The 27,914-nt window shown below is 45.4% G+C and overlaps 1 protein-coding gene across 4 annotated transcripts in view; it reads right to left on the bottom strand.

Moving 5' to 3' along the window:
- TSNARE1 (t-SNARE domain containing 1) overlaps positions 1-27,914 on the bottom strand; it is a 1,594,453-nt gene that overhangs the window by 70,930 nt on the left and 1,495,609 nt on the right. For all 4 annotated transcript variants that reach the window (XM_069621720.1, XM_069621721.1, XM_069621722.1 and 1 more), the window contains one exon: positions 16,814-16,896. In XM_069621720.1, the coding sequence (XP_069477821.1) occupies positions 16,814-16,896 (83 nt within the window). The remainder of the gene's footprint in view (positions 1-16,813; positions 16,897-27,914) is intronic.

Raw genomic sequence — 27,914 nt, forward strand, 5'->3', positions numbered from 1 at the left:
ACCAGACTCTCAGGAGAAGGATGTTTACTCAAATACTCTGGGTCAGAGTTACAAGGTCTGTATTTTGCCACATATTTTTTATTTACTGCTGGACTAGATTCTGGTCTTTCCTAAGCAGCATTTACTCTCCTTTGCAGGGCAATATGAAAAGGAAGTATGGGGTCTGGTTGAGGACCTCCTGACAAAATATCTGTCATGTCATCATCCTGGTATACAGGTGCATTATTACCCCACCCCATAAACTCTGTTACTCTATTCATGAGTTTTCTCTAACCCAGCATGTTCTGCTGGATCTGGTCTCTCAAATTCATATTCAGGAGATGTGTCTATTCCACGTGCAGACTGTAAACATTCATCCAAATCTTGCAATTTTGATTGAGAATTTATTAATTCCTTTGGAACATCTCTTGTCCCATATTTTACCCCTGCTGATGTAACCTCAGGTTCATCTTGTTCTTCATATTCTTCATTTTCTGATGATATTTCTCCATATACAGATGACATAGTATGGAAAAAATCATGTCTGTTTTCAGGGAGAAATATTTTTTCAGGAATATGTTTCAACCCTGGCGTCGACGTCGACAGAAGCGTCGATGGCGTCAAAGTCGTGGCCGTTACCTTCGATGTTGTCGAGGTATTCTTCCATGTTTTCGAAGGCACTACAAATGGCGTCGAAGGAATCTTCGAGGCAGTCGATGTTGTCGAAGTAGTCTTTGAAACACTCGACGCCGTCGAATAAATCTTCAAGGTCGTCGATAAAATATTCTACGTGACTTTTTTCTGTTGGGTCGTCGACCCTTTATACTCGACAGCCTTTGACAGAGGCTTCGAAGATGTTTTCGTCGAAGTCTTTAATGACTTATCGACGTCTAAAGTCTTTTTCGTAGAGTCTGTCTTTTTAGGTGTCTGGGAAGAGTCCCTAGAAGACACCCTCGACAATTTCTTGTTGGACTTCTTAGTTTTAGACCTTTCTCTGTCACTTTTGTGACTAGAGGCATGACCTTCAACAGACATTTTTGAGGGGGTCTGGGCCGCGTTCTCAAAAATTTTCATCATGGACTCTCTAAATGCTTCCCACTTTTTAGGGGAGTCGTGTTTTGTTGGACAAGTAATAACTTCCTCCGAAGTCGAGGAAGAAGAAGAAGAGGGAGATCGGTGTTGTCTCTTTTTCGCCTTTTTGGACGAAGAAGAAGAGGACTTCCTTGATCTACTCCTCGATCTTGATTTTTTATGGTGTTTTGCCGAAGACTCAGCCGAGTCTTTGTTCCCTCTCAAAGAAAACTTCGAGGATTCCTCCCCCACTGCCAGTTTACCTCGTCTTTCTTTTAAGGCCTTGTGGGACATGGATTTGCACGAACCGCAGTCATCGATCCGATGTTCAGACCCGAGACACCAGACGCAGTTACGGTGTGCGACGGTCAGCGACATTTTTCTGCCGCACCTTAGACACTTCATAAATCCCCGTTTTCGGAGTAGATGGGTTCGAGGAAGACGACATAATCGCTTATGACTGAAGCGCCGTTTTATTTCGATCCGAAGCGAAGCTAACGGAAAAACGGAACTGAGGCCAACGGATGCGCTCGAGGCATTTATACTACGGATGACGTCGACACTCGACGGATGCCGCCGAGGGACATCGACGCCTCGAGTGGAGCGCCCTCTGGTGGAGAGAGAAAAAATTTCCGAAGCAGCAAAGCTGAAGGTAAGGATATATCTAAGATGAGGAATACGTGGGAGGACACAATCCATTTGAAGGGGGCACCTTTTATATTTTGCCAGCATAGTTATTGGCAATAAGCAGCATGAAATAAATTGCAACATTTTTAAGCTATTATTTTGAACATTTCCTTTGAGCAGAGATCAACTGTCAGCTCTACCCCCTCTAAAGTCCACCTCCACAGAACACCGCCCCATACTCCAAACTCTGCCCCCATCCCTGACCCTTGTGGGAACACCCTTTACATTTTTTCCATTCAACCACTGCATACGGGCAACTACAAAAGTCAAGGGTACAGAATAATTATTCATCTGACATTTTTGACAGCGTAATTGTCTATTTTTATTTGTATGTCGTTGGAAGAATAAAGATAATGAATATGCATACATAGATTACTTCACAATTTGAGTCATCCATAATTTTATTAACCAAATGAACGGTTTCTATTATATCAATTTCGGAGGTTCAAAAGCTGACTGTCCTCCAGAATTTGAACCTAGGAATTTCAGATTACATGGAGATATCCAGAGTGGATGTATTAGTGCACCGAGATTTTTTAAATCCCTTTGACCTTTGAGGTTGCATGCTTGAAGATTAATTATGCAAGCTCTTGAACTAACAGAACCGCTGACTCTGGCTTGTTTATGTTAGAAGATACTCCATCTATCTTGGGCATTACAGAGACATGATCACCCGACCACACACAACTATTCCACCCCTGCTGCCTTGCATACTGAAAAAACCTATTCACATGGCTCTCTCACTCCCAAAAGAGGGAGTGGGGGGTTGACCTACTGATCAATCCCTCTGTCCCACTTCTGACTTTACTACAGTTGTGTTTAAATTCACCACTACCCATCTTGTTCAACCCACAGCCATCACAATATCCTCCTCAGCTTCTCTTTCTCTGATCTTGACCTTCTCCTTGACTCCATTCGCACTGAAGGCCTATTATTGCTGATGGATGACTTAGGTTTTCCCAAAATTGCCTTCACCCTCTTGATCGAAATTGACTCCCTTTTCTCTGACCACTCCCTAAACTCACTTCACACATTACCTAATAACTCCCAGAGGAATGATCTCAACCATGTCTTCCTCTCCTCCTCACTCTCCACATTTAATCTCACAATTACCCCCAGGACACTATTTCCTCCGCTTCAGCATTGCTGGTCCTCTTCCACTGACTCCCTCTCCAATCTCCATTTCTAAAGGTAATCAGACTGCCTGCGTGCCTACCTAGCCAAAATATGATCCTCTCTTCTCTCTCGCAACACTTGGGATCCCCTATTTAACAAGCCTTCTCGGATTTCAGCCTGAAACTCTGTTTCCCTTTGAGACACCACTATACCTCTCTTCTTCACAGGCTCTAACATTTAGCTCAACATTGAATCACCCCTCAAATCTGCTTTAAGGTGGACGTGGGGCACCACCTCTGCCTATGGCACAAGGATTACACCTCGCTCCTATCCTTGCCTAAAAGAATGCCATCCTCTTTCACTCGTGCCTTAGATGCCTACTGTTCCTACTTTACTAATCTCAATACTACTCTTTACTTCAACTCCACAAAGCCTAATCCACACTACAAGCAATGCTGACAAACCCCCCCACACCACTGTGCTACCTCTTCACCATCCGCTAATAACCTGTCCACTACCTCTCATCCAGGTTTGCTAAAATCAGAGACACCGCACCACCATCCTTTGGCTTCCCTATCTCCTTCACCCGCCAATCCCACTATTCCCACCTACACTCCTTCACGTCTCCCGTTATATTTGCACCTTTCCCACACCCATCCAGTGACCTTCCATTCACTCATTTGCTCTGCAGACCATCAAATACTCCTCACCTCTTACCTGCTCCTATCTCTATCTATCCCTCCATCACAGCCTTCTCTCTTTAGTTAGGGTTCTTTAGAGCATGCTCCAAGGTAATTACACTAATTTCAATCATAATGAAGTCCTCACCTGAGCACAAGATCCATGCAAACTATTGGCATTTTGCTGTCCTTGCCACTATTTTAAAATCCATGGCCGACTCTCATTTTTAAAATGACCACTACCTCTCTAAACACCAAAGACCATCTCTAGTCTGTAACTGTACTAAACAGCCCTCACTCAAGTCACCAACTTTGGGACTTCTGCTCAACACTGAAGTTTCCTCTATTCCAATCCTGTGCGATCTCGGCTGTCTTTGATAGAGTAGGCCATCTTCTTTTCCTTCAAAATGTTGTCAAGCTTGGAATACAGGACACTGCTAGTGACCAGGTTGCCTCCTACCTCTTTCATCGCTTCTTTTCCATCTCTTGAAACTCTGACATCTCTCACTACTGATTTTTCTGAATGCATTGCTGCTTGCCTCTCTGCAATCCGCTACTGATTGGCACTTTGTTGACTAATACAAAACTACTCCTAGACCGAAATCTACACTTGTGGCTCCAACACATTCATCCTCCGTCACCTATCTCGTTCCTTCCTGTCATGCTTCCCAACTGCCCTAAGTCCACATTCTTATGGTCCTTTTTGAAAGCAATATCAACAAACACCACCTTATTACTACAACTACCCCTTCTATGACAAGGATTTAACCTGCATATCATCAGGAACATCTCTCCACTACACACACCCCAAACCCCTATACTAACTCTGGTACTCAATCACCTTGACTACTGTGTCAGTTTCATCTCTACCCTCCACCTTATATTCTTCCTACATGACAAAATAATCCCCTTCGACACCCATACCCTCTAAAATCTTCCCCACACTGCTCTCACTTTTCAACACATCCTCTGTGCTGGCTGGCTTGCTTTGCATGCGCCTATCACAGCCATACTTGGGTGCTGAATTTCCCACAGAAACCGAAAGGTCGATTTACAATATGTTCTCTTCAATACTATTTTCACATCTGGACTTATACAGTGAACACACATTGTCTCCAAAGAAAACACAAGGTTTTTAAGCCGATATCCAATGGCCTTGCACGGCCCTAGGCTATCTGACCTGACCCAACCCAGTCTCCTACAGAATTTACCCCTAAAGTCCATATCATGACCCTACAGGCTTGAAGAAGACCTCTTTTTTGTTCGAAACACTTGTTGGTTGTCCTTTCAGAAAGATTTCATTTGTTCCTTTTTTTTAATGTGCCAATTTATGTATGCAGGCTACCTTAGCCCTGATTGTTTTCAAAATTTGCAAGACTTTAGTCTTATGACCTATTAAATCACTTGTTGCCTATCATAACGTTTCCATGCACAACTGTCTTAAATACCCACTATGAAGTATCCATAGATGTCGTCACATCTTCCCTACCCATAAAGCAAAGGAGGTGCGGCTGCTACCCAATAATCCCCCTGGGGGTGGTACTCAGCGGGTGGATGTTATGGGGAGGGAAATCCCCTATGGGACAACAGGTGACCTGGGGAGAACATAATATCCCCATAACCCACCTTACCCTGACACACCAACACTATTCCTAATGTTCCTATATGTTTATAGATAATAATAATCATTTGCCTTTATTTAGCGCTACAAACCCTCAGGCATCTGAGCACTGCTTATTAATACCCACAGTTGTGGTGCTAATTTATCGACCTCGGAAGGATGAAAGGCTGAGTTTGGCCCTGTGTCGGCAGGCCGATCCACCTTGGGCAGACCGACAGAAACTGGAGAAACAGCAGGATGTCAACCAATCGAGGAAGCTGGTATGAGCAGTCAGCCCACAAACGATCGGAGGACGCTGGTAAGCACCCTAGAGAGCTCTGGGTGGCCAGGATGGTTGGTGGGGCCCCCGAAGGGCAGATCATTAAATAAAGATGGGTCTGGGACACGCAACCCATAACAAGTAGCCTCCTAAGCCATCTTCTTTGTGGCGGTACCTGGCAAGGTATTGAACAAAGTCTGCCAAAACTCTGAAAAGCAAACAAAGCCCTGGCCTGGGACCCACACACACAGTAGCGTCATTTATCAAGCCAGCTTCTTTGTTGCAGTACCTGGCAGGATAGTGAACCAGGTCTGCCTGAGCAGCAGAATAGAAACATCCGGGTCTGGAACCCACACCCACAGGACTGTGTAAACCTTGGCGAATTGGCAGGGGAAGGGAGTCATTTCCCCTGGTACTGTGCATCACCAAAAACAAACCTAAAGAAGCTCAGGGGAAGGGAGTCATCCTCCTGGCAGTGGGAATTTTGAGATCAAGTTAGAAGATTGAACAGGGGAAGGGAAGTCCTTCCCTCTGGATTTGTGAGAATCATGAGGAAAGACCAGGGGAGGGGAGCCATTCCCATGGCACTGTGGAAGTGTTAAGTACAAAATACCCGGAGAAGGGAGACATTTTCCAGGAACCCAATAGTGAGGAAGCTATGGTCAATACGGAATTATGTTTAAGTTGGAACTTTCGAGTTGAAATAAGAACTTTGCTACTTATTTGACACTTCAAGCTGGAACTGCGTTTTGTCTCCGGAAAAAGGAACTGATATCTGGAGAAGGCAGCCATTCTCTCAGGCACAGTTCCCAAGTGCCAACAGGAACTTTAATCCAGTGTCCAGAAGAAGGGAGACATTCTTCTGGACCAAGAAGACCCAGTATCTCTTTAGTTTAGTTACTATTGTAAGGGATAGAGGTAGGCATTTTGACACACAACAGTGGAATCTTTTGAATGACTTGGACATTCTGACAGGTTCCTTAGTAGAGGCAGAGAAACCCCTCTTATAGTCATAGAGGGATAGGTTTCCTCTATTTTCTTAACAATAAAAGTTTATACGAACTCCCAGCCACCTGTGTGTCAGTCTCCTCCTCCTACACCTTTACGCCATCCATGTTGCTTATAAGACTAAACAGTCAGTCAGGCTTATAGGACTAAATGTTTTCACACAAGAATTTAAATTAGTATTACACAATGTCCTTTGAAAGAACAAAGCAATGAACACCTAAGGGAGTTATAAAACACTACAACACTACATCACATCCAGTTGCAACAAACTGTAAACATTGAAAAAGTTTCAAAAACTTGGTTTCATGAAGTTTATTTTATTGAATACCTTAAGATATTTGGATAGAGGGTTTGAAATTAAGATTCGATAAGCAAGAGCTCAATTCAGCTCCTGAGCATCCGGGATCTACATGCTGAGTAACCAGGAGCGAGTACCCAGTGCACCGCAAATTTTACTTGAACATTTGTATCCATTATGTATGATTCATTATGTTTACATTTGTACTAGATGTGTCCCAATTCTTCTATATTAGCATTCTCAAATACTCAAGGTTAATGTCATATATGCATGTTTGGCCTGGGGACCCATAAGTAGCTCCTGGTAACTTATTTTCAATCGAAACAGGCTCTTTTAGACTTCCCCGAGACTTTAACTTCATCACCACAATATCTTTGGGTTTTCAAAATGTAGGGCTCACTGGTATAGGCATAGTTGTCAAACCAAACTGTCCACCCATCACAGGTCGCGCAACGAGGATCCCAGACTCTTGGCTTTAATGTGTAGATTTACAATATTCTGGCTTTTCCTTGTTAGCCTCTTGGCTTTGCCAATGCTTATCACATATCCTTTTCAGACTTTGGCCTTTTCACACTGCATTCATTCATAAAAGTTCAGTTAAGGGTTTTTTGCTCACACCCACATTACTGTGATTCTTTGTCACACTTTTGCCCTTTTCAGTGTCCAATGAAGGTTTTTCTTCCATTCAACAATTATATTGCTTAATTACGGTGTTTCATTCAATTCAGTATTCGATAAGCATTCATGCCGCTTAATTGTAAAGTTACATTTAGTTCGGTATTCAATATGCATTTGTTTCACTAAATTTTAAAGTTCCATTCAATTCGGTATTCCCTATGTATTTGTAGAAACGCCCCAGTGGTTGTGCGTTATTCCAGACACTCACCGGCTTGTGGTGTCACCTTTTGGTGGTCCCCTCTGCTGCTTCTTCACTGCTGAAGCCGGGAAACTCCCGCTCTCGAGCTCTGCTCGACCGCAGTGTGTCCCTCACTGCATGCCAGCAACCAGAATTGCTCCTTTCCTGACGCGGGCAGCGTCCTTTCTTCGTGGTGCTCTCTTGCAGCTCCTGCTGCTGATTCTCTTTCACGGACACTCCCAGACTTGCAATAGTTACACAGCCCACTGGCTAAGGGCAGTGCAAGTCTTCTGGGAAATTTGCCGGCATCCAGGCTCCTCGTCCTGTCCCACCACGGCTGCCTCCTTTGAGGCAAGGTCTCTTGCTCGTCCCAGCCACACAGGCCTCCAAGGCACTCCCTGTTCTGCTCCACTAGTTTCTCTTTATACACCTGCAGCCCCTTCACAGGCTGCAGGTGTGAATCTGTAATGAGACTTGCCTGACCATAATTAAAGAGACATGCCTTGTAGGCGTCTTTCTCGTCACAGTAATAACGTGGTGAAAGGGTGTAGTGTTCATTACTCTTATTTGTCTCTTCTTCGTCCTAGTATTGTCAAGTGTTATATGTGGGGAAATGAGGAGGGACAGCTTTACAATAACCCATACATGTCGGTGAAGGGTTTGGTTGATTCTCAAACAGATAAGGGGGATACCATGTCTCGCCTGTGTGAACCCTATTTCTCTTCCTCCTGTTCCTGATATTTGTAGAAGTATATTATCCCTGGGCATGTCCCATGTCACTGGGACAGGGATAACATCCCATAATTACTTCTGGGATATAGTGATCACCCTGAAAGGGAAATGTGGAGTACCATATCTCAACTGAGAATATTTCATCCATAATCTCCAGGGACCCTTCACCCAGGTGATCCTCCTTCACTTCTCTACCCCCAGGGTCGGGATTCAAAAGCAATGGCTCTTCCCTGGCCAACTCGGTAGAGAATACAAGGGAATTATAAGTGAGAATGCCATGAGATTCGCACAGCACAAACGATCTCTCCGCTCTGCACATTATCAAGGTGGCCTAATCAGATGTGTGGTTTCTTTGTTATCTAAGGAGCCTTTCACAATGTTGTCCCAAAAATGCATCATTCTAGTTAACGATGTATAATATCGGTCAAATGTTTTAGGTGAACCGTTTCAACTTGGCAGCATCCTGAAAACTGAACCAAATCGCAGAGAGATACATACACACGCGCACACACAGCCAAATCAAGTGTTCACAAACACACACACATAATCCTTTTCATTTTCTACTTTAGTCATATTAAAGTTAAAGAGTCCTGAGTAGGAGTCAGTGTCAGCGATAAACACAAGTAGGTTTGTGCTGTGAACGTATAACTTCAAACAAACTGAGAGGGCACAAAAAAGAGACATCAAAATAATAAAATAATTTAAAGAAAATAAACATTAGAATTACTCTGCGGGCTGTACACATCACATGCAACATTTACAAGTGTAAAGCATTGAAGTTGGCCACCAGGAAGCTCAAATTAAAATCCCAAAATGGGACAAAAAAGTGTTGAGAGAGAGAGGAATGTCTAAAACCCTTCAAAAACTACATCACAAGTTGAATGAAAAAGAAGGAATGCTCACGCGCCATCTTAAACAAAGAGATTTGAGCTAGGCAATCATTTATTATGCCAACATTAGGACACCCCTTAGCCATGGACAACAGAAACTTAAAAACAGAAACCGTAGGTCAAGCCAATAGGCACATACCTTTGTCAAGGCACCAACAGGAAAACGTATTTCACCTGCATACACAGATACATTTTCTAGATTGTCTCTTTGTAGACATCATGACTTCCCTAACGTCCTGTGAGAGTCTCAAGTCCTCGTATCACAGCAGCTAAATAGCCAGCCATTAAGGCTCGGAGTCTGAACGTTCAGGTGATTCATCTGGTTGCAGGCCTGAAAAAACAGACCCTAGCTTAGAGTCAACTTCCAAGTAAGGCAGATCGATATTCCGGCAGGGTCCGGGTACCATGTCCTCTGTGCCCAGTCCAAGACGAACACAATCACTGTGAATTAGTGGAATCAGGAGAAATGTGCAAATGATGGTCAAAGTTTAGTCCATTTTCTGAGCATCAGCCAGCGCACTCTGAAAAGTAATGCCCTTAGCACAGAAGAGGTTTCACTGCTGGCTCAGGCCGGAGGCAAAAAGATTAACTTGTGTAATCTATAACTAGGAGAAGCTCTCCTTCAACATGCCTTGACACAGTTCCCACTCATCAGACAGCCACAGCGCGGCTGAGGAAATCCACGCGCACAATCTCCTTGCCATTCACGTGAGTGACTAAAAAGGACATTCTGCAGAGCCTAGAACCACAGCAAAATGGCTTCTCTGCAAAGGGGCGGGGTTGGGAGTAAAACCACTCAACTTGTCCTTTTGAATTTCTGCACTTGAAGATCTTCGTTAGCTTACCATAATGCAGAAAGGTGACCAGGGCAAGAGCGTTGGCTTGCAGTCCAAAGATGCTGATGTGAGCAGACCCATTTTACTGCTCACAATCAACAAATGATCTCTCAGTTGATTGCAAGAGCCCTTTAGAGAGGCATCATCACAAGGGTGACTTGGGACCAGAGCTTTTGGAACAGCTCTCAGTATAAAAGGTGCGTTAACACAAGCCACCTCCAACATCCACTGCCCTACGGAATGAAACTTTTTGCCGGTCATGCATACTGGCCAAAACTGGGTGCACTGATCCTGCAGCAGTCATTGAGGATCTCATTCTGAGATATGCTTATAGGACCAGAAGGATGCAGGGGTCATCAAACCCAACAGTCTTAGGAAGCTGCCATCAGGATCAAGGCTTGAGCTGTAAACTGGGAAATTACTTGGTAAATTAATCACGCCCTCTCTGAAAGCTGAAAAAGCCACGTCCACATGCATGTCCAGGACCATTACTGTGAATTGCAGCTGCTTGGAAGGCAACACTAAAATTCTAATTCTAGGAGAAAGCCGGGCTGTCAGCAAGGCAGTAGGTCCCAACAAAATGTTTTGAGACTAGGGCCGCCAACCAACTATTCAGAAGGTAATCGTCTAAATATGGAAAAACACAAATGCATTCCTTTTGCAGATGTGCCACCACTGATACCATCCCTTTTGAGGACACCCACAGCACAGAGGCGAAAGCATCAAATCCTAAGTGTGACTAACGAGCAAGGAGGTCAATTAAAGAGTACGTACCAAGATAATAGCTGAAATTCCTGTGGACAATGATATAAGGAAAGCCCCCGGGGTAAATAGATGAACACCAACCAGTCTTGTATCTCCAAGGCCTGGAACATCTGCACCAAGTTCACAATGTTGAATTTGTCTTTAGAAGAAAAAAAAATGTAACAGCCAGCAGTCTAGGATTGGTTCCATTCCGCCTCACCCCTTGGGGACCAAAACATACAGAGTGTACCTCTTCCTCATTCTTGTGATGAGCACCATCCCTGTAGCCCTCTACAACAGCAATTCCCTCCCACAGCAGAGTATCAGGAGGGTGCATCAGCAACAAAGAGGCGAGCGCAGGTGAGGGGGTTAGGGTTGTGCACCGGCCTCAGCAGGCTGGGCAGGAAGTAACCAGGGGTAACTATTGCAAGAGCCATGAGACTCAAGTGATGGCGATCCACTATTTCTGAACAATTTGAATTCTGCTCCCTATTAGTGTTGGGTAAAACAAGCCTGCCAACTTAAAGAGACTTTGTGGCTGGGCCACAGGGCCCTGAAGGGGATGGGGGAGCCAGACCAACTTTAACTTGCACCTGTACCGCTGAAAAGCAAAAAAAGCACTATGCTGCTGCTGTGAAGCCCCTCAGCTACATCTGCCTTCATTATGCAGCATGGGCACACTTTATTGGTACTGTCCACAATTTGGTGGTATTTCCACACATTTTGAACAGAAGAACGATGCAGGTGCAGGCTGTGCAGTACTGACGAATTTGCAATAATCAAAGGAGGGCACAGATGACTAGATTGAATAATCTATAAGAGCCCTCAGCAAGTTTAGAAAAATCATTGCCAGTATGGATCAGGTCCCAATCCTGCATTAGCAAATACCTAAATGAACTGGAGAACCTTACCAGACACAAGAAGCTAAAGCATGTTTCTCCAGGAACTCGCAAGAAGGATTCAAGCACAACTTTCAGTTCTGGGTGTCCTTTTCTTTTCAGATCATGTACTTTGGGTTTGACAGTACAAAGAAAAGGGTTCTGGTAAAGAGCGTCGAGTAGATTGTTGTAATCTATGCTTCAACTAAGGCTGTTCTGCTGTACAAACGTGAGATACCAACTATGAAGTTGCAAACATTGCTACAGAAAGCCAGATCTTCAGTCGAGATTTTGTATAATCTACACCCTTTTTTTCATACAATGTTAAAAAGCAGTGGCTGGAAGATTACACTGTCTTCGATGCAAGTATTTCCTGCTGGAAGATGCACTGACTCTGAAGCAGGTACTTTCGCCAACGTGGATTATTTGCCAATCTCCTTAGGCACCATATGTACACCTCATTTATTGACCTTGCTACAACAGCTAAAGTGAACCCTTACATTGATGATCAGAATCCACCATAGAAACTGGAGCCTTCTCCGAGGGTCTCTCAAGATGCTTCTCAATCTAGAGCCAATCCAGACCTCCAGAAAAGCTGGATTCTGGTCTGCTTCTCTCACAAAATTAGTTGAATTCTCCATAAAAATTAAATGGAACAAATATGTAGGTGTCTGCTGCTGTGTTGATGTGTTCAGACCAGAGAAACCAGGAGCGCATGACACACAAAGGAGTTCTATTATTGTGTTATGGGATCTGAAGAGGGATTATAAGATAATAAAAAAGAAACATCTCTTCATTTGAGGCAGCTAATGGACACAAAGAAACCATATGTTACGACAGAAAACACAATTATTAGAATTAAATTTATTTCCCTGAAAAGTCCCTCTACTTACTTCCACAAGTAGCACTCCCACCTCAAAATCTTATCCAGAGCTGTGACCCCATGTATGCTTGCTAAGATGTTTCCTTTAAGAAACAGAACTGAACAAAGTGTACTTCACAATCAATGATGCTTGAAGGCTGCCTTTAAACTTAAATCTGAAAAACATGCATAAAATATAATTGCAACATGAAAACATAGAAAAATAAAATGTGGTGCAATTGTTGGGATGAATGTTCAGGTCCCATGCCCACCCAAACATTTGGGCTGAAATAAATATATCGGCGCACAAGAAAATGAACGTGCGCGACAAAGGCGTGGGGGCATGCAAAACTGGAATACCCAATGTAGTGTTTTGTAGCAGTTAGGGAAATCTAGATGGGCCACGTAAGGGGGCAAGAAGGGCACAAGTGACAATGAAGTATACTAGTTGAAATATAATATACAAGGATATGTGGACATAGACTCTGGTCCCAGCTGCGAGAAATACTGAAGCAGAACCATTTTTTAAAAGAGAGGCCAAGTATGTTGTGGGCCCTGACAAAAGTAGCAGTATAGCCTGGCAATGAGTTCTGAGTCTTCTTCCCATCCCAAACCCCAGTAGGGGAACCGAACATAGAGACTATCAGACCTGATAGATAAAAATATAATTTTATCATGGATTAGGCCAGCAAAACCGGAAAGGAATGTAAATGGCCGAACACTGGCAGAGCTGTGCCTGTCCTGAAGGACGAGCTCATGAGAGCCGGGGTATAGTTCTTGAGCTCCCAAAAGGCCTGGCCTAGATTTAGAGCAGTGTCCCCCAGAACGTTGGTCATTGCATTTCAACTGTCAAATGCCCACAATCAGAACACCCAAATCATTCAGAATTGGGCTGATTAGTGTGGTGCTTCGAGAGGCCCAGGAGAGGCTCCCAGGAGGGGCAGCTGATAAGAGGGGGACCCAGGAGTGAAGTATCCCATGATTTGTAATACGAGGAGCAAGAGGTGATGCCAACAAATGTAGTCCCACGATGCAGAGGCAAGGTAGAGACGCCCACGTGCCTGGGGTCAAAAGAAGCAGTCCATTATTCTAAAAGGCCAATATGACCTCATAGGTATCCACTGAGCTCATGTTAACGACCAGGTGCACACCATATGACTAGGCCCCTGGTGAGGGTAACATTCTAAGAAGCCTGCCAATTGGGTAGCGGGTGACAAAGGTGACTGAGTAGGAAACAGCATGGTAGAGGACAGGGGTAAATTAGAATGTGGCCAATCGGCCGAGGGACTGTAGGGAACTGGTAGCATGTATATAGGTGGTAGCCAAAGAAGGTGGGGGGAAAAACACTGCATATTGTGTGCATCACATGTGACTATGGTTTGCCAAGTCTGCTTTGAATTACCCAAGAGTTCTGTGGCAGTTGGGTTCTATGGCACCTTCTGTCACCTTTTTCCTTTTTGTATACAAAATAAACCTTGTTTCCCTTGCACAGCGGTGCACCAAGCTTTTTATTTAGAGGATTGTTTTTTTTATCTGTCTGGTTGTCTGGGGGTCTGCCCTACACAATACAGAAAAATTGGAAAATGGTGAATTATGTACAAAAAAGTGACAGCTGATAGCATTGGTTTCGGATACTAACTTTTTGATGCGGGATGGGCGAGTGGAATGCATAAGGTACAACAATAGTGCGTATTATGGGACCTAGAAGCATAGTCCAGAAATAACCTGCTCTTATTGCACAATGTAAAACGCACATTACTGACGCTTGCAAGGGATTTGTAGTGCATTGAAAACCATGCACAGAGCGAGACCAGACTTTAAAGTATGCTCTATATGCTGGCATATATTGCCAAGAAAACTAAGCAACATGCAGCTGTAATACTGGTGCAGCCTTTGGCTCTGCATATGTTTTGGACTACAAATCCAATTAGCCCCAGCCAGCACAGTCTGTGTTACGTGTTCATGGGAGTCGTAGTCCAAAACATGTGGTGAGCCACAGGTTGCAGACCCCTGTGTAAGGTATGCTATGTACCATTAGATTAACAGTTGTAATACTGTGCCAGCAATCTCAACGTGTAGTCCAAGAGCGCATAACGTTGTCCAGAAGGAAGCATATTGTGCCTCCCCAGGGTTACCCAGATATTAGTCTGGGGAGAACTGGCAAAGGGCATCATAGGAGAGGAAGGATGTAAGGGGAGTTAAACAAACATGAAAGACTTGCCCATTTAAGAAAGGGGATGGTGCATGCCTGTTACATCCGTAAGGAAACCATACCACTCATCTGAAAAAAGGGGCAACACATAAAGCTTCTGAGAACACGTGACTAACCAGTGAGGGTAGTTGTAGTTCTTTAAAGGTGTACTGGAATTAGAAAGTGGTTGTGTGCTGGGCTTGACATGCGATCCAGTGTACTCTCAAAGTATGGAGGCTTATTTGCCTGTTAGATGTTACTATAGCCAGTAAAAGCACAGCCTGAACAACCTGGTGTTATCTCTGTCAGAAGTGATACAGCCCTGAGTGGATTGTGTGCAGGGTGACAGGAATGGCCACACAAAGGGAAAGATAAATAGGGTGTGTGGACCCTCCTCAGAGTGCCACATCTGCATGGCTACATGTTGGGGTATGATTGGGATGGAATGGTGAAATTTACTTTGAAGTAAATGCTTAAAACTGCAGCATACTTTTTTGAGGATGTCGTTTTGGTCCCAATTACAAGAAAAAGTACCTGAATAGTAGCACTGCAGAAAGGGGGTAGAACCATAAAAGAAAAGTAAACCTGCCATCAAAATAATGGTACCCTGCTAAATTAGTGCAGATCTTACTGATGTCGTATGATGTTGATATTGGCGCACTGCTGTACTACCGAGCCATACGCTAAGCGGTACGTTCCGCGGTATGGCAAGACCACTACAAATCGTAGCTTTTATGTTCCAGAGAATCTTAGCATCCAATTAAATGATAATCTGGACCTTAGTGTTTTGGGGGACACTAATCAGATGGGAAAGATGCAACCAGAACGTTTCCGAATATTTCATTGTAAGCATGTAGCTTTTAGCCTAGTGAACAAGTTGGGAGTTTGACTGGTAGAGACCAGTCTTTTTTTCGAGAAATGTTTTCGAATTACAATTCTGCAGACTTTGTCTATACAAGCCAAAGCTGGTTGAACTAAGGCAGGGCGAGAAGGTGGGCAGGGAGACATACTCAGTCCCCAGGGGCAGTAAGTAGTGTGTGTGCAATACAAGTGCACACACGCAGACTGGCTGCTCCTCTAAAGACCGCCTGAGCTCTAATACTGTCTTCAACATACACCCCTACCGACAACAACCTACGTACGGGGAATGAATGTTAGGCCTCTAAACTAAAACTGCTGATAGACAGGAGTGGGATATCATCAAAAGAAACCATACACTTATGTTGAACCACAAACTTAAATCTTCATAAGAAGGAAACATACTACGGCGAAGAGGACATGCAAACCGGCAGATTATGCCCCATACAAATACCTTGACAACAGCACATCAAGTACGAATCCTTTAGGAGGGGTCTTGGGGAAAATCGTTGATTTGGTTCTTTGATAACCAAAAAAGCGTCCTTCCAAACTAGGACCGCTCTATATTATCCACTATGACCGGACCCTTGTTGTCAAGTGTACTGCAGAAAGGCAAGCAAAGGGGAGGCTAGGAGAGGTTCTGGCGAAGGAGAGGGCAGGTTACATCATTCATTCTGAAAGGAGAAGCAATATAATGTGGCTTCTCTCGTCACTGCTTTACTCTTTTCAACCCGTCACTTTCTCGCGCAGATGTAATTTGCGCCTCTATTACGAAGCTGCTTAAAGGCAATGCTCACTGCCTCCTTGACATACTCCAATATCATTTTGCTGTCAACCAGTTTAACAGCATTGCCTCCGGAAGTGGTGCTGCGTGGATTTTTGTTGCAACAAAACTTCATTAAACACAAGAGCCCTGGGGGACCGACTGATATCTGTAAAGAGGATTCCATGCCCTCCTCGTGGACTCCCCTGAGAGCAGCAAATAAATGACTCTTCTTTTAATCTGAAAACAATTTAAAACACGGACTGCCAATTGACCTGACGCAAGCGCTGAACAAACATGAAGCATAGTGCAGCCAGTAAACATTGTGCACTTGTTAAATGAGACAATTGTACCCTTTAAAAAGCACTAATCCAGCAAACGTGCAGTCAAGGAAAAGCACTAATCCAGGAAACGTGCAGTCAAGGAAATGACAACAGCAGAGCTACTTTCCCACGGCATGTGTGCACGATTCTAGAAAACTTACCACGTGCTGACTTGCTTTAGCCAATTGCTCATTGGCTGAATCGACATTTGAAGATGCAGTTTCAATGTTGGCTTCAATGCTATCTGCGAACGAAAGACAACAGTACAATGTAACACAATGATGACATTCAAGAAGACAGAGCGAGACAGGCGCCAATGGCATCCTCTGAGAAAGTGCGGCGGCCTGCAAACATAATCCACCATACGAGCTCCAAATTCGGGCAGAGAGGGGACCTACGTTACAGGGAGGTAAAAGGAATTGCCCAATAGTATTCAAATAATCTGACATGGTTACAACATCTCCTGGTCCCAGAGACCTCAAACCTTACCGCTTATTTCTCATCTTGGAGCAGGAGGCCAATGCAAGCAAAGACCTGCAACTATTCCATGTCACGTGCTGCTTGCTGTCTATGCCTAATGGTGTTAGGCACTTTCCCCATACAGATTAACCACTGATAAAAATGTCAATTACTTGTACCAACACCGAAGATCCATTTTCAGCCATAGTGGAAAGTTGTCTTTTGTATGTCCGTTTTCATAACAAAAAATATTTTTTTACGGGTGTACTCCACTGAACCCACACATCTTGTGGGGTAAAACACTGTAGCCATTTCCAAAGACAGAAATGTAATTCTAATTTGTATAGTGCCTTTCACCATTGGTATGGTCGCTACGTGCTGCAGGTTGAAAGTCCACACGGGGACAAAAGTCAGGGTATGGGAAAGTTGTCAGAGAGGTTTGGAATGCGTGTGTGCATTTTAGCCAATATGATGGTAGGAAGGGGTGGCCAAGTCCCTGCTAGCCACCCATGTTGAGCTGGCATGTGGATGGGTGCTGTGAGGTGATTCAGAGAGTGTCTGGGAGCAGGGGAATCATTATGTGTTCAGCTAGAGAAAATATTTATAGTGGGGGATAGCTGCATTCTTATGGCAGAGGTGGTGTGCAATTTCTGTTAAAGTGGTGTATTTGGTGGATGGGTGCTGAGCGGTAGTCTGGGGAGTCTGCGAAAGCAGGAGAATCATCATGGGTTCAGCTATACTGAATTTATTGTGGGGGATGGCTGCATTGTTATGGCAGAGCTGTTGGGCAATGTCTGTTAAAGTGGTGTATTTGGTGGATGGGTGCTGAGCGGTAGTCTGGGGAGTCTGCGAAAGCAGGAGAATCGTCATGTGTTCAGCTATACTAAATTTATTGTTGGGGATGGCTGCATTCTTATGGCAGAAGTGTTGTGTAATGTGTCTTAGAGTAGTGTCTCATGGTAGAGGCGAGGAGGTGAATGGCAGTGCCTTTGGCTCGTTTCCATAAGTGTGGAGTTTGACACGTACCCGCGTTTCCTGGCTGGTTTTTGGTTGCGTAGATGGAGCTGAATTAAGAAGAGTGTGAATTCAAAGCGCGGCTAAATTCTACCCATTCACTATATACATGCACCTAGTTCAATATTCAGAAAGCTGAATACATGGAGGTTGGACACCCCACCTTAATGTGTTCAGGCTCTGAAGCATTTCCTATATGAGCAGACCTTCATTTTGAGGTTTAGCCTGCTCAAACACATCTGAAGCACAGGTGGAACACGTGATTTGACTAGGATCCCAAAAGAGTTTGGAGTAGGATTAGATGCCAGATACCATGGCTCCAGAGATGGCACATGTGGTTTAACACAAAATGACGGCACCTCCCTCCGAAACGTGGCAAGGGCTCCTGAATATCCTGACACGCCGCATGTCTGTTATATGGGTAACCATCAATCCTCACCCCAACTTTCTTTGTGCGAATGGTGTTACTTTTGTTTCTTTTCCCCCAGACCCCGTTACCCTTCGTGGCAGAGGAGAGTTCTCCACATACACTAATTTGATTTTCTTTCAAATATTCAGTAAAATAGTGACGTAAATAATGTAGAGCTATTCACAATCATGCACAGGCTTTGGACCAGTCTAGTGGCTCTTAAACAGTGAGGACCCCTGAGCACAGCCACTGGTTCACGTTACCTTCTGGAAGACAGTTACACAAATGTTCAAAGTTCTCAACAAGAAACATGCATTATATTGGCATGCATCGAGTTTTTCAAGCAATTGCCAGAATTTTATTTTTGACATGCACCCCTTTTTAAGATCAATGACCATTATTCATAAAATGTATACATTTTTACAATACAAGTGGACCACTACAGAGGATGTCTTCCTTATTTAGCTTTATTCCGACAGAATCTGTCATACGAGCAATTAATAGAAAACATCACAAAAAAAATCTGAATAATTTGCAAAAGGACCATAATTAAAATCGTAAAACGACATAGTTAAACGGTATCCAATCAAACGCCAGTAAACACATCTATACTTTTGTAAAGTAGTTATAAACAGTGAAAAGAAGATCAGAAAAGCCAGTACTTATGCAAAGGTCTACAGCGGCTTTTAGAAGTCTGACTCCAAGGTCTCCAAGACAGGTTTTCGAATTTCCTCCATGAAGATCAATATATGTGGACTATAAAAAAATGTTGGGATGGGATTCCATCTTTTCGTTGCAAGAAGGGCACAATCAGGCTGCTGTTAGATCCAGCGTTCCAAAGGTAGGACACCACGCCTAATCTGCAGATGAAGACGCAAGGAAAACGGATATTTAATATCTCACATGTATTGTTTGGGACCAACATCATCTTTGTGGGCTAAATAGGCCAAGCCCAATGTTAATGCTGCACGTCTGCCATGAGAAACAGCAGCTGCCACCTGGACCCTATAAACCTTCAATGTGGCTACAAAAGCATTGTTCCAGAAAGAGATGTATAATGAGCGTATCCCTCCATTTCTCCTCACTGTGGCCCGTTTACTTTTACCAGTGTGCCACCAATTCCCCCATCAGAAAAACTCGGAAATGGAGGATATCGAAAAAGCTGATTTGCTCAACCGGCACTCCTTTATTTCAAAACTAGGCTCATCAGGCCATCAAATAATGAAATCGCAATGTGTTTACAGACATATTCATTTATTTCATTTGTTGGGTGTATATGGTGACAGTTGTGAACGCAATCACTTTGTAGTGCCCCAAGAGGATAACTTGGAAATGGAAGGGGAGAGGAGGAAGGGGTCTGATCCTTCAAAGTGGTGGAATATTTTGCTGGGAGAAGTGCAATACAGTCAAGCAAATCATGAAACATATCAGTAAGTGCAAGTAAGTTTTAAGAGATACAATGATGCACCTAATGCGTGAGTCAGGTAGAGGGATGGTTCTTCAGAGCCTACACAGATCTAGAAACTTCAAGGCCAGCGCCATCTTCGAGTGTTAAAAAGAGAGTTTGAACAGGTGTGTCCTTAAGTCACTTCCTGAGTAGAAGATGGTTGTGTGAGATCTCAGAGTGACGGAAAGGCTGCTCCATAATGAGGCTTTAGCTGTGTTCACCAGTCAGCCCCTGAATTTATTTTATTTTGGGCCTGGCTAACGAGAATGAGAAGGAGTTAGCAGACCTTAAAACTCAAGCAGTACAGGGTTTGAGGAGTTTCTGCTGGATGTAGACTGCTCCACTTTCCCAGTAGGCTTGATGGATGAGGTACAAGTCCAAGGCTTTGAATAATATCCATCTTTCTGCGGGAGGCCAGCACAAGGATTTGAGGGCCGGTGATTGCTAGGTTTCAGGCCCAAGAGCTTCCTGCTAATTTATTTTGAATTCTTTGCAGGTGGTGGATTAAAGGCTCTTGGGGGGGACACAAGAACAAGCTATTAGATCAGACTACGCGGGAGAAAAGAAATGCTCTGACCACCCCTACTATTTAAGCATGTAGTAGTAGTGTGATTTGCTAGGGATGTCCTGAACTTGAGGAAAGGAAGGTGAGCCATCAGAAGAACAGCTGTGTTTTTTCCCTCTGGGACAATGTAGGTTTGAGGGATGCCCCTGGTGGTAAACCAAGCAAAAGGCAAGGATGGAGAGGTGGGAAAGCAAATAAACTATCTCTGTTTTGGACACGATGAGGCATAGGCATTTATAAATCATCCAATCATTGATACTGGACAAAGTATGTCGATATAGATGCTGCGTTTTGGGATTGATTGCCCAGGTTAAAGAGAATCTTACACAAATGGCCAGTAATGTGGTTGAAGAGGATAGTATGGTGGACTGAGTAAAATGCTGCCGACAGGCCTTAGAGGATGAGAACTTCAGGTGTGGCATTGTGCAGCCATCCATACCTCATCGATAGCAAGGCAGATTCAGTCCCTCGGGTAGGTGTAAGTCGGAGTGATGTTCATGTAAGAAACGGTTAGACTCACTGAAGCACGGTAGCTGCGGAGTGGCCATTTTCTCCATAATCAAGGTGTGTTTGCTGCAGGTAGAACGTTATCCAGGATAGCAGAGTCGTCCCATGGCTTCTTTGAAATGTGTGTGATGTGGGTCTTAGTTAAGGTTTGAGGAAAGTGTTCTGAGCTGAACGAGCAGTTGAAAAAAGGTTACCCAGGTGGATGTCAGGAACTGCATGTTCTCTTTGATCGCGACTGCGGGGTGGGAGAAATTGATTCAGAAGATGCTCTCCTTTTTTTCCCTGACAGTTTTCATAATCTCGGCAGGATTTACGGGCTCAGAGGAGGCAAATGAGGATTTGCATGGATGGGTGTTAAATGGGAAAGGCCATCATAGCATAGGTGGAATATAATGCTAGATTGAATTGCCTTCACATTCTCAAGGAATAAGGAAGCAGGATTGTCCCGCAAGTCTTGGGGGGCAAGAAGAGCCGATGAGCATTCAGGCGGGTGATGCAGTTCTCTACAGATCTCAAACACTTCTGTAGATACATTGGGCGCCTGCAAAGGCGACCATGCAGGCAGGCTTTCTTGCCTTTGGTAAAGCCTAACATACCTACAAATCTCCTCTTGGCTGTGAGTCTTCTGCCATAGGCGCTGCAATGCCCACTTTTTCCCTAAAAAGAGGGCACTCTCTCTGCCCTAGTCATTACTCCTTTTGTGTAGTGGCATAATCCTCTAAGTGACCTAGGAAGACAAGGGGTCTAAGCTTGGTGTGATCATATTTTCTAAGCTACGAGTACTTCATCTGCTGAGTCAGAAGAAATTGGCGTGTCCTAAAAGGTTTCAGAGAGGTTTGTTACATGTAACTTTTTTTCAAATGTATTCTTGGGGAATAGCGTATCCTGAAAACACAACTGCCTTTTGCACCTCATGGGTCAGTTAGCAGAGCCCAAACTTACTTTTCAATGTACTAGTGACTAGGGCATAGTAACTAACATGCAGCAAATCGCTTGCTCAATGTTAGTGATATTTGCATCCAGAGATGATGATGATGATGCATCAAGTACAATGGCTGACAACAGATTGTAGTGAACATGAAATCACACCATGAGGTTGCTTAAGAGTGATTATAACTGTGTCCGTTTCAAACTCTGCACGATTTGCAAACCTCAGGAAAGAAAACTTCGCCCTATAGTGGCAGCAAATTGTAGCAAGCTGCCTGTGGGTGAGAGGTATGCAGTCCCACAGTATGTTTTTAGGCAAAGAAAAACACATTTCGGTGTGTATCTACCTTACCATCTTGTGATTACAACAAGTTACTCACCGTAAATTCTAAACTGTACGTCTACTTGACCGTCCCCTTTCCTCCTCTGAAATCCTTGTGCGACTGAGAAGATTCCCGATTATAAAAAAAACCTTATGGTAGAGCTAGGAGTGTTGTGCTGCCGGGCTGTGTATGTTAAGAACCTTACATTTGTGAGAAGCTACTATTTCATTACATCTCTAGCCCAAGGCAGCTTTAGTTCTGTGAGGCACAAACGACTTTATGGAATTAACATCGATTTTCAGGAAGGGAAGGCTGTGAGAAGAGGAAGACCCTGACAGGAAGAACTTGTCCTCCCAGGTTCCCCGCCTTTTGAAATAGCTCAAAGTGCAGACTGGGCTCACACATTTTTTCTGGCAGAAACGCATGAAAGCACAGATTATGGCAATAATAAAGTCAAGAAAATTAGCATGCATTTCATTCGCAGATTTACTTGGCTGTGTGGACCGTGGGCGGCAGAGAGGGGTTTTGTGTGATGGGGGGTGACCTGGCTCATGATTTAGAATAGCCAGCGCGCGGTGGGAGGCTTTTGCGTGAGGGCTGGATAGCGTTCCGCAGAGTCCATAAATGGGGCCCAAATGTCTCGAAGAGGGTTGAGGCTGTCCATGAGGAGCGCGGTGACCCTCTCCGCTATGGCGATGTCCCAACATTTAGCCCACCACAGTGGGATCAAGGGACCCTCGGTGTGCTTGCAAAGGCGGGCGAGGGCTATTTTGGCAGCTGTTAACAGGTGTGTGCATAAGCGGGCCGCGCTCCCCGATAGCGGTAGGTGCCCATCCCCCGTGTCTCCCAGTAAAATGATTCCGGGTCCCATGGGATACTAAGACCTGTGATTGCTTGAATGTGCGTCAATACCCCTTTCCAATAGTGCGCCGCTTTGGGACACTCCCACAGGAGATGGAACAGCGACCCCTCTTGCGGACAACCTCTCCAGCAGTTCAGCGATGAGCTTGCGCCTGCTTTATACAGTTGGGCTGGTGTGATATAGTACCTGAAGCAAACCTTATACCCTCCTTCCTTATTGGCGACACATTGAGTGCTGCTGTGCAGTCTTGTCCATATTTTGTTCCATGCTTCTGGCTCCAGGGAGCGCCCCAGATCTCTCTCCCAGTTAAACATATATCTCTCCTTCGATTCTGCGTTAGCCTTTTCCAGGAGTTTGTAAAGGGCAGATATCTTGCCCCTCGGGGGGGGGGGGGGATACGTTACGGTAAGTTCTAGAGGTGTTAGGCCTCTGGAGCCACGCTCTTTGACGGTGCGCTGAGAGATCCAGTGGCGTATCTGCGTATAGCAGAACCACTCCTCCTCGGGGACATTGAATCTCGACTTGCAATCCTCAAATGATAGCAGCTGACCCTCTTTTAGGAAGTCAGAGATTCTATGGAGGCCGCCCTCTACCCACTTAACGAAGCTGCGGCTACAGAGGCCGGCGGAAAAGCCTGGATTGCTCCAGATTGGAGTCAGTGGGCCCAGTGAGCTCTTTATTCCCCATTTCCTGATCACGGTTTTCCAACCATCCACCGTGTTGCAAGTTGCTGGTAAAGGGTTCAGGGTGGTGGTGGTGGATCTCCAGGACTGGATGTGTGGCAGGACGGGCAGGGGCAACTCGCACCATGCCTCCTCCAGTTGTAGCCAACGTGGGCGGTCTGTGATGCGAGTCCAAGTGAAGGCGTGCGCAAGCTGGGCTGCCCGCCGGTATCTGGGAATGTCCGGAACTCCCAGCCCTCCCAACTGGCGGATTCGGGTCATAATTTCCTTTGCAATACGAGGTCTTTTACCCCCCCCCGCCCAGATGAATTTCATAATTTCCCGCTGCAGAGAGATGAGGTCAACCTCCGGGATATGGGTCAGGAGTGCATGGCAGTGGTAAAGCACTCTGGGCAATAAATTCATTTTCACCGCCGCGGTACGGCCCAGCCAGGAGATTTCCTGTTTGCTCCACCGTTTCAAGTCTGCTCGAAGGGTTTTGAATAGCCGTGGGAAGTTAATGCTTGTAGATTAGTGCGCTAGTTTTGGGGATGCGGACGCCTAAGTATTCCATTGTGGCGTTAGCCCAAGGGATCGGGAGGTTGGGGCAAGGAGTATCTCTCTGACGCTTTGGTAGATTGATTGGTAAGGCTGAAGACTTGTCATAGTTCACTTTGAACCCAGAGACTGCCCCAAATGCCTCTAATTCTTCAAGCAGAGGTTGTAGTGATCTATCTGGATCGGTGATAGTTAAGAGGACAACGTCCGCATAAAGTGTTACTTTATGTTCAATCCCCCCACCGTGACCTCCCTGATGTTTGGATACGGCGAATCCTCGGCAAACGGTTCCATAGATAGGGCAAACACCAAGGGTGATAGTGGGCACCCATGGCGGGTCCCTCTAGATATGGGGATGGGCGTTGATTTCCTGTCATTGACTCGTAAATTCGTTGATGGAGAAGCGTAGTTTGTCCAAGTTATGAAGTTGCGGCCCAGACCCATGCTAATTAAGGTGTTCCGAATATAGTCCCAGTTTACAAGATCAAACGCTTTATGTGCGTCAAGGGATATTATCAACAACAGGATCTTCATTCTGTTCACAAATTCGATAATATTTAGTGTGCGCCTAACATTATCGTGTGTTCCCCTGCCTGGGATAAAACCTGTTTGGTCATTGTGTACTAACTTGGGGAAAATCCTGCTTAACATGGCCGCTAGCATCTTAGAGTAGATTTTCCCCTCAGTGTTCATCAATGCTATTGGCCTATAAGAGGCCGCCTGTTCAGGGTCCTTCCCCGGTTTTTCTAGTAGGATGGTGGTTGATTCAGCCATGGAATTTGTTACTTTTTTGGTAGATAGGAAAGAATTGAATAGCAGTGTTAGTTGCGGAGTTAGTATGCGTGCAAATGACTTGTAAAACTTGGATGTGAACCCGTCTGGGCCTGGGGCGGTGTTCTTTAGTGACTTTATGGCGTCTAGAATTTCCTCTGCGGAAATCAGGGTTTCTAGGGAGTCAAGGGGGGATGTGAAGACTGCGGCATGAAATGACGCTAGATAGTGCTGTTGCTGGGCTCTAATCTCTGGAGACGAGGGTGGTCCTTGCATGATCGATTTGTGATGATTTACTAGGGTGTCTATGATGTCTGGGGTGGTAAATTTGCTTTCCCCGTCCAACCCTGTAGGGCACGTGATGTTGTTTCTGCTATGTGTTTTTCGTAGTTTGTATGTCAACAGCGGGTTTGCCTTATTGCTTTTATGGTAATAAAATTGCTTCATATAAGCTAGGGCCTTTGCAGTGCGGTCGGCCCAATGCATTTCCAGTGCCCTTCTAGCTTTTTTTAGCTCCCGGTCTGCCTTTCTAGAGTAGCGGGTCTTCAGATCTGTTTCTAGGGTGGAGACTACGGATTCTAAGGCCTGCGTGTGGATCCTGGAGACTCTGGTCCGCTCAGCGGCTGCACTAATAAGTACCCCTCTTATTACCGGCTTCATAGCCTCCCATAATAGCTTGATTGTGATATCAGGGTTCTGATTTTCCCGGAAGTAGTTGGTCAAGGCATCTTCCACCTCTCCTCTAATCCCCTGGTCTAGTAAGAGGGTGTCATTGAGCTTCCAAAATCTGAGAGGCGGGTCAGGGCCTCCCGAGATCGAGAGGCTCGCCGACACTGGAGCGTGGTCGGATACCATACGCGTGAGAATTTCAATATTGCTAAGACAAGGGAATATGGTGCTAGGGGCCACTAGAAGATCAATTTGGGATGCCCTCCGTGCACGTTTGAGTAATATGTATAGTCGCGGGATTCTGGGTTGGCTACTCTCTAAATATCTACCGTGCCCGACTCTCTTAACAGTCTGGCAAGGGCCAGTGTTCGAGTGAAATCTAGATTGGATGGGGGCAATGATTTATCCCTTGCGGGGTCCGGGACTAAGTTAAAGTCCCCCCCGATTAGGAGGTATCCCGAAGCGAAAGCTAAAAGCGGTGGGAGGAGCTCTAATATGAACTTATCCTGGTTTGCGTTGGGGGCGTAGATCCCCACGATTGTGATTGGCTGCTCTGCAATGTGTCCGCGTACAAGAAGATATCTACCCGCTGGGTCTTTTTTAACCGTAGGATTGGACAAAGGAAGTTTGTCACTTAAGATCGCCGCCCACCTCTTTTTTCCCCCTTTGGAGGCAAAGAAGCCCTGTTTGAAGCGTTTAAATTTGCCCCGGTGCTCATCGGCTGGTAGGAGGTGAGTTTCCTGGAGAATTACTACATCCCCCATTAGCGCCACCAGTCTATTCTCCACAACTTGCGCTTCCTTGGGGAGTTAAGCCCCTGGACGTTCCACGTCAGGATGCGGACGTCTCTTGCGTTGTCTGTGCCTGTCAGTTATGTGGCCGTTGATGGCTCTGTGCGGGCAGTGCTATATAGCAACCGGGGGGCCCTTGCGGGGCTCCCATGTGTGTGAGATAATGTACTGCTGCTACCGATGTCTGTAGGTGGAACCGTAACTAACAACTGGGACCCTTGGGGATCTGAACAATTCCCCGGTCCCACAACTACCCTTTCCCCCCTCCACCCCCCCAGAACAGTAAGAATGAGACCATAAAGCTCATTCGCGGGGTTGCTAGCCAGCCCCGCCGTCGGGGGTCACGGCCCGCGGGGATAGAAATGTTCACAGGGTCACGGTATTGAGGGCATAGAGGCAGTGAAAGTAGTGTTGGTGTAAGGTTGAGTGTACAACTGCATGTGTGTTGGTGTCCACATGAGCGCCGGGCTCCCCCCTCCCCCACCCAGTGAGAGGGGGGGGGATCCGGGGCGATAATGGTGCCAACATGTCTCTCAGGTGCTTTAGGGGAGTAAGGCACTGACCTGTCATGTTGGCTGCAGGTATAGTATTGAAGGTCGGTCAGTTTGATTTATGCTGCTTACGGGGGGGCCCTGGGGCCCTGGGGCTTGCGGCGCAGGCTGGCGCGAGACCGGCAGTTGGGCGTTGGCGAACCGGGTTGTGATGGGGAGCGCGCGGCTGACTCAGAGTTCTCATCGGTGGACCCTATACCCATAAACCGTTCCGCTTCCTTAGGGTTACGGATCTGCCAGCGCGTTCCTTCCCAATTGAAGCATAAGGCCATTGGATGACCCCAGCAGTATTTTATATTACTTTCTTGCAGCCATTCCATTAGGTTGCGGAGAGCTCTCCGTTTCTGAAGGGTTACGCTTGCGAGGTCTTGAAATAGTGCGATGTTAGCGCCTCTGAAAGTGTTTTGCTTCGAGGACCTGGCCTCCCTCATTATTTCCTCTTTGACTCTAAAAAAGTGGATCCGAGCAAGAACATCCGGAGGGGAGGATGACGTTTGTCTTGTCGCTGTGCGGTGGACTCTGTCAATTTCTAGGGGGACACTGTCCGGAAGTGGTATTATAAACCTAAACAGGTCTTTGGTGAAGGCCTCGAGCTCTGCGTTGGTGATTGTGGTGGGGATTCCACGGATGCGTATATTGTTGGGACGGGATCGATTTTTTCGCTGTCCTCCTGCTTGGCTTCAAGTGCGCCGCATCTAGCCTCCAGGGCTGCTATCCGTTTTAAACCACACTCCAGCTCGAATGTAT

The sequence above is a fragment of the Ambystoma mexicanum genome, chromosome 5q (genome assembly GCF_040938575.1).
Source record: "Ambystoma mexicanum isolate Mex_15411 chromosome 5q, UKY_AmexF1_1, whole genome shotgun sequence".
NCBI classification, from domain to species: Eukaryota; Metazoa; Chordata; class Amphibia; order Caudata; family Ambystomatidae; genus Ambystoma; species Ambystoma mexicanum.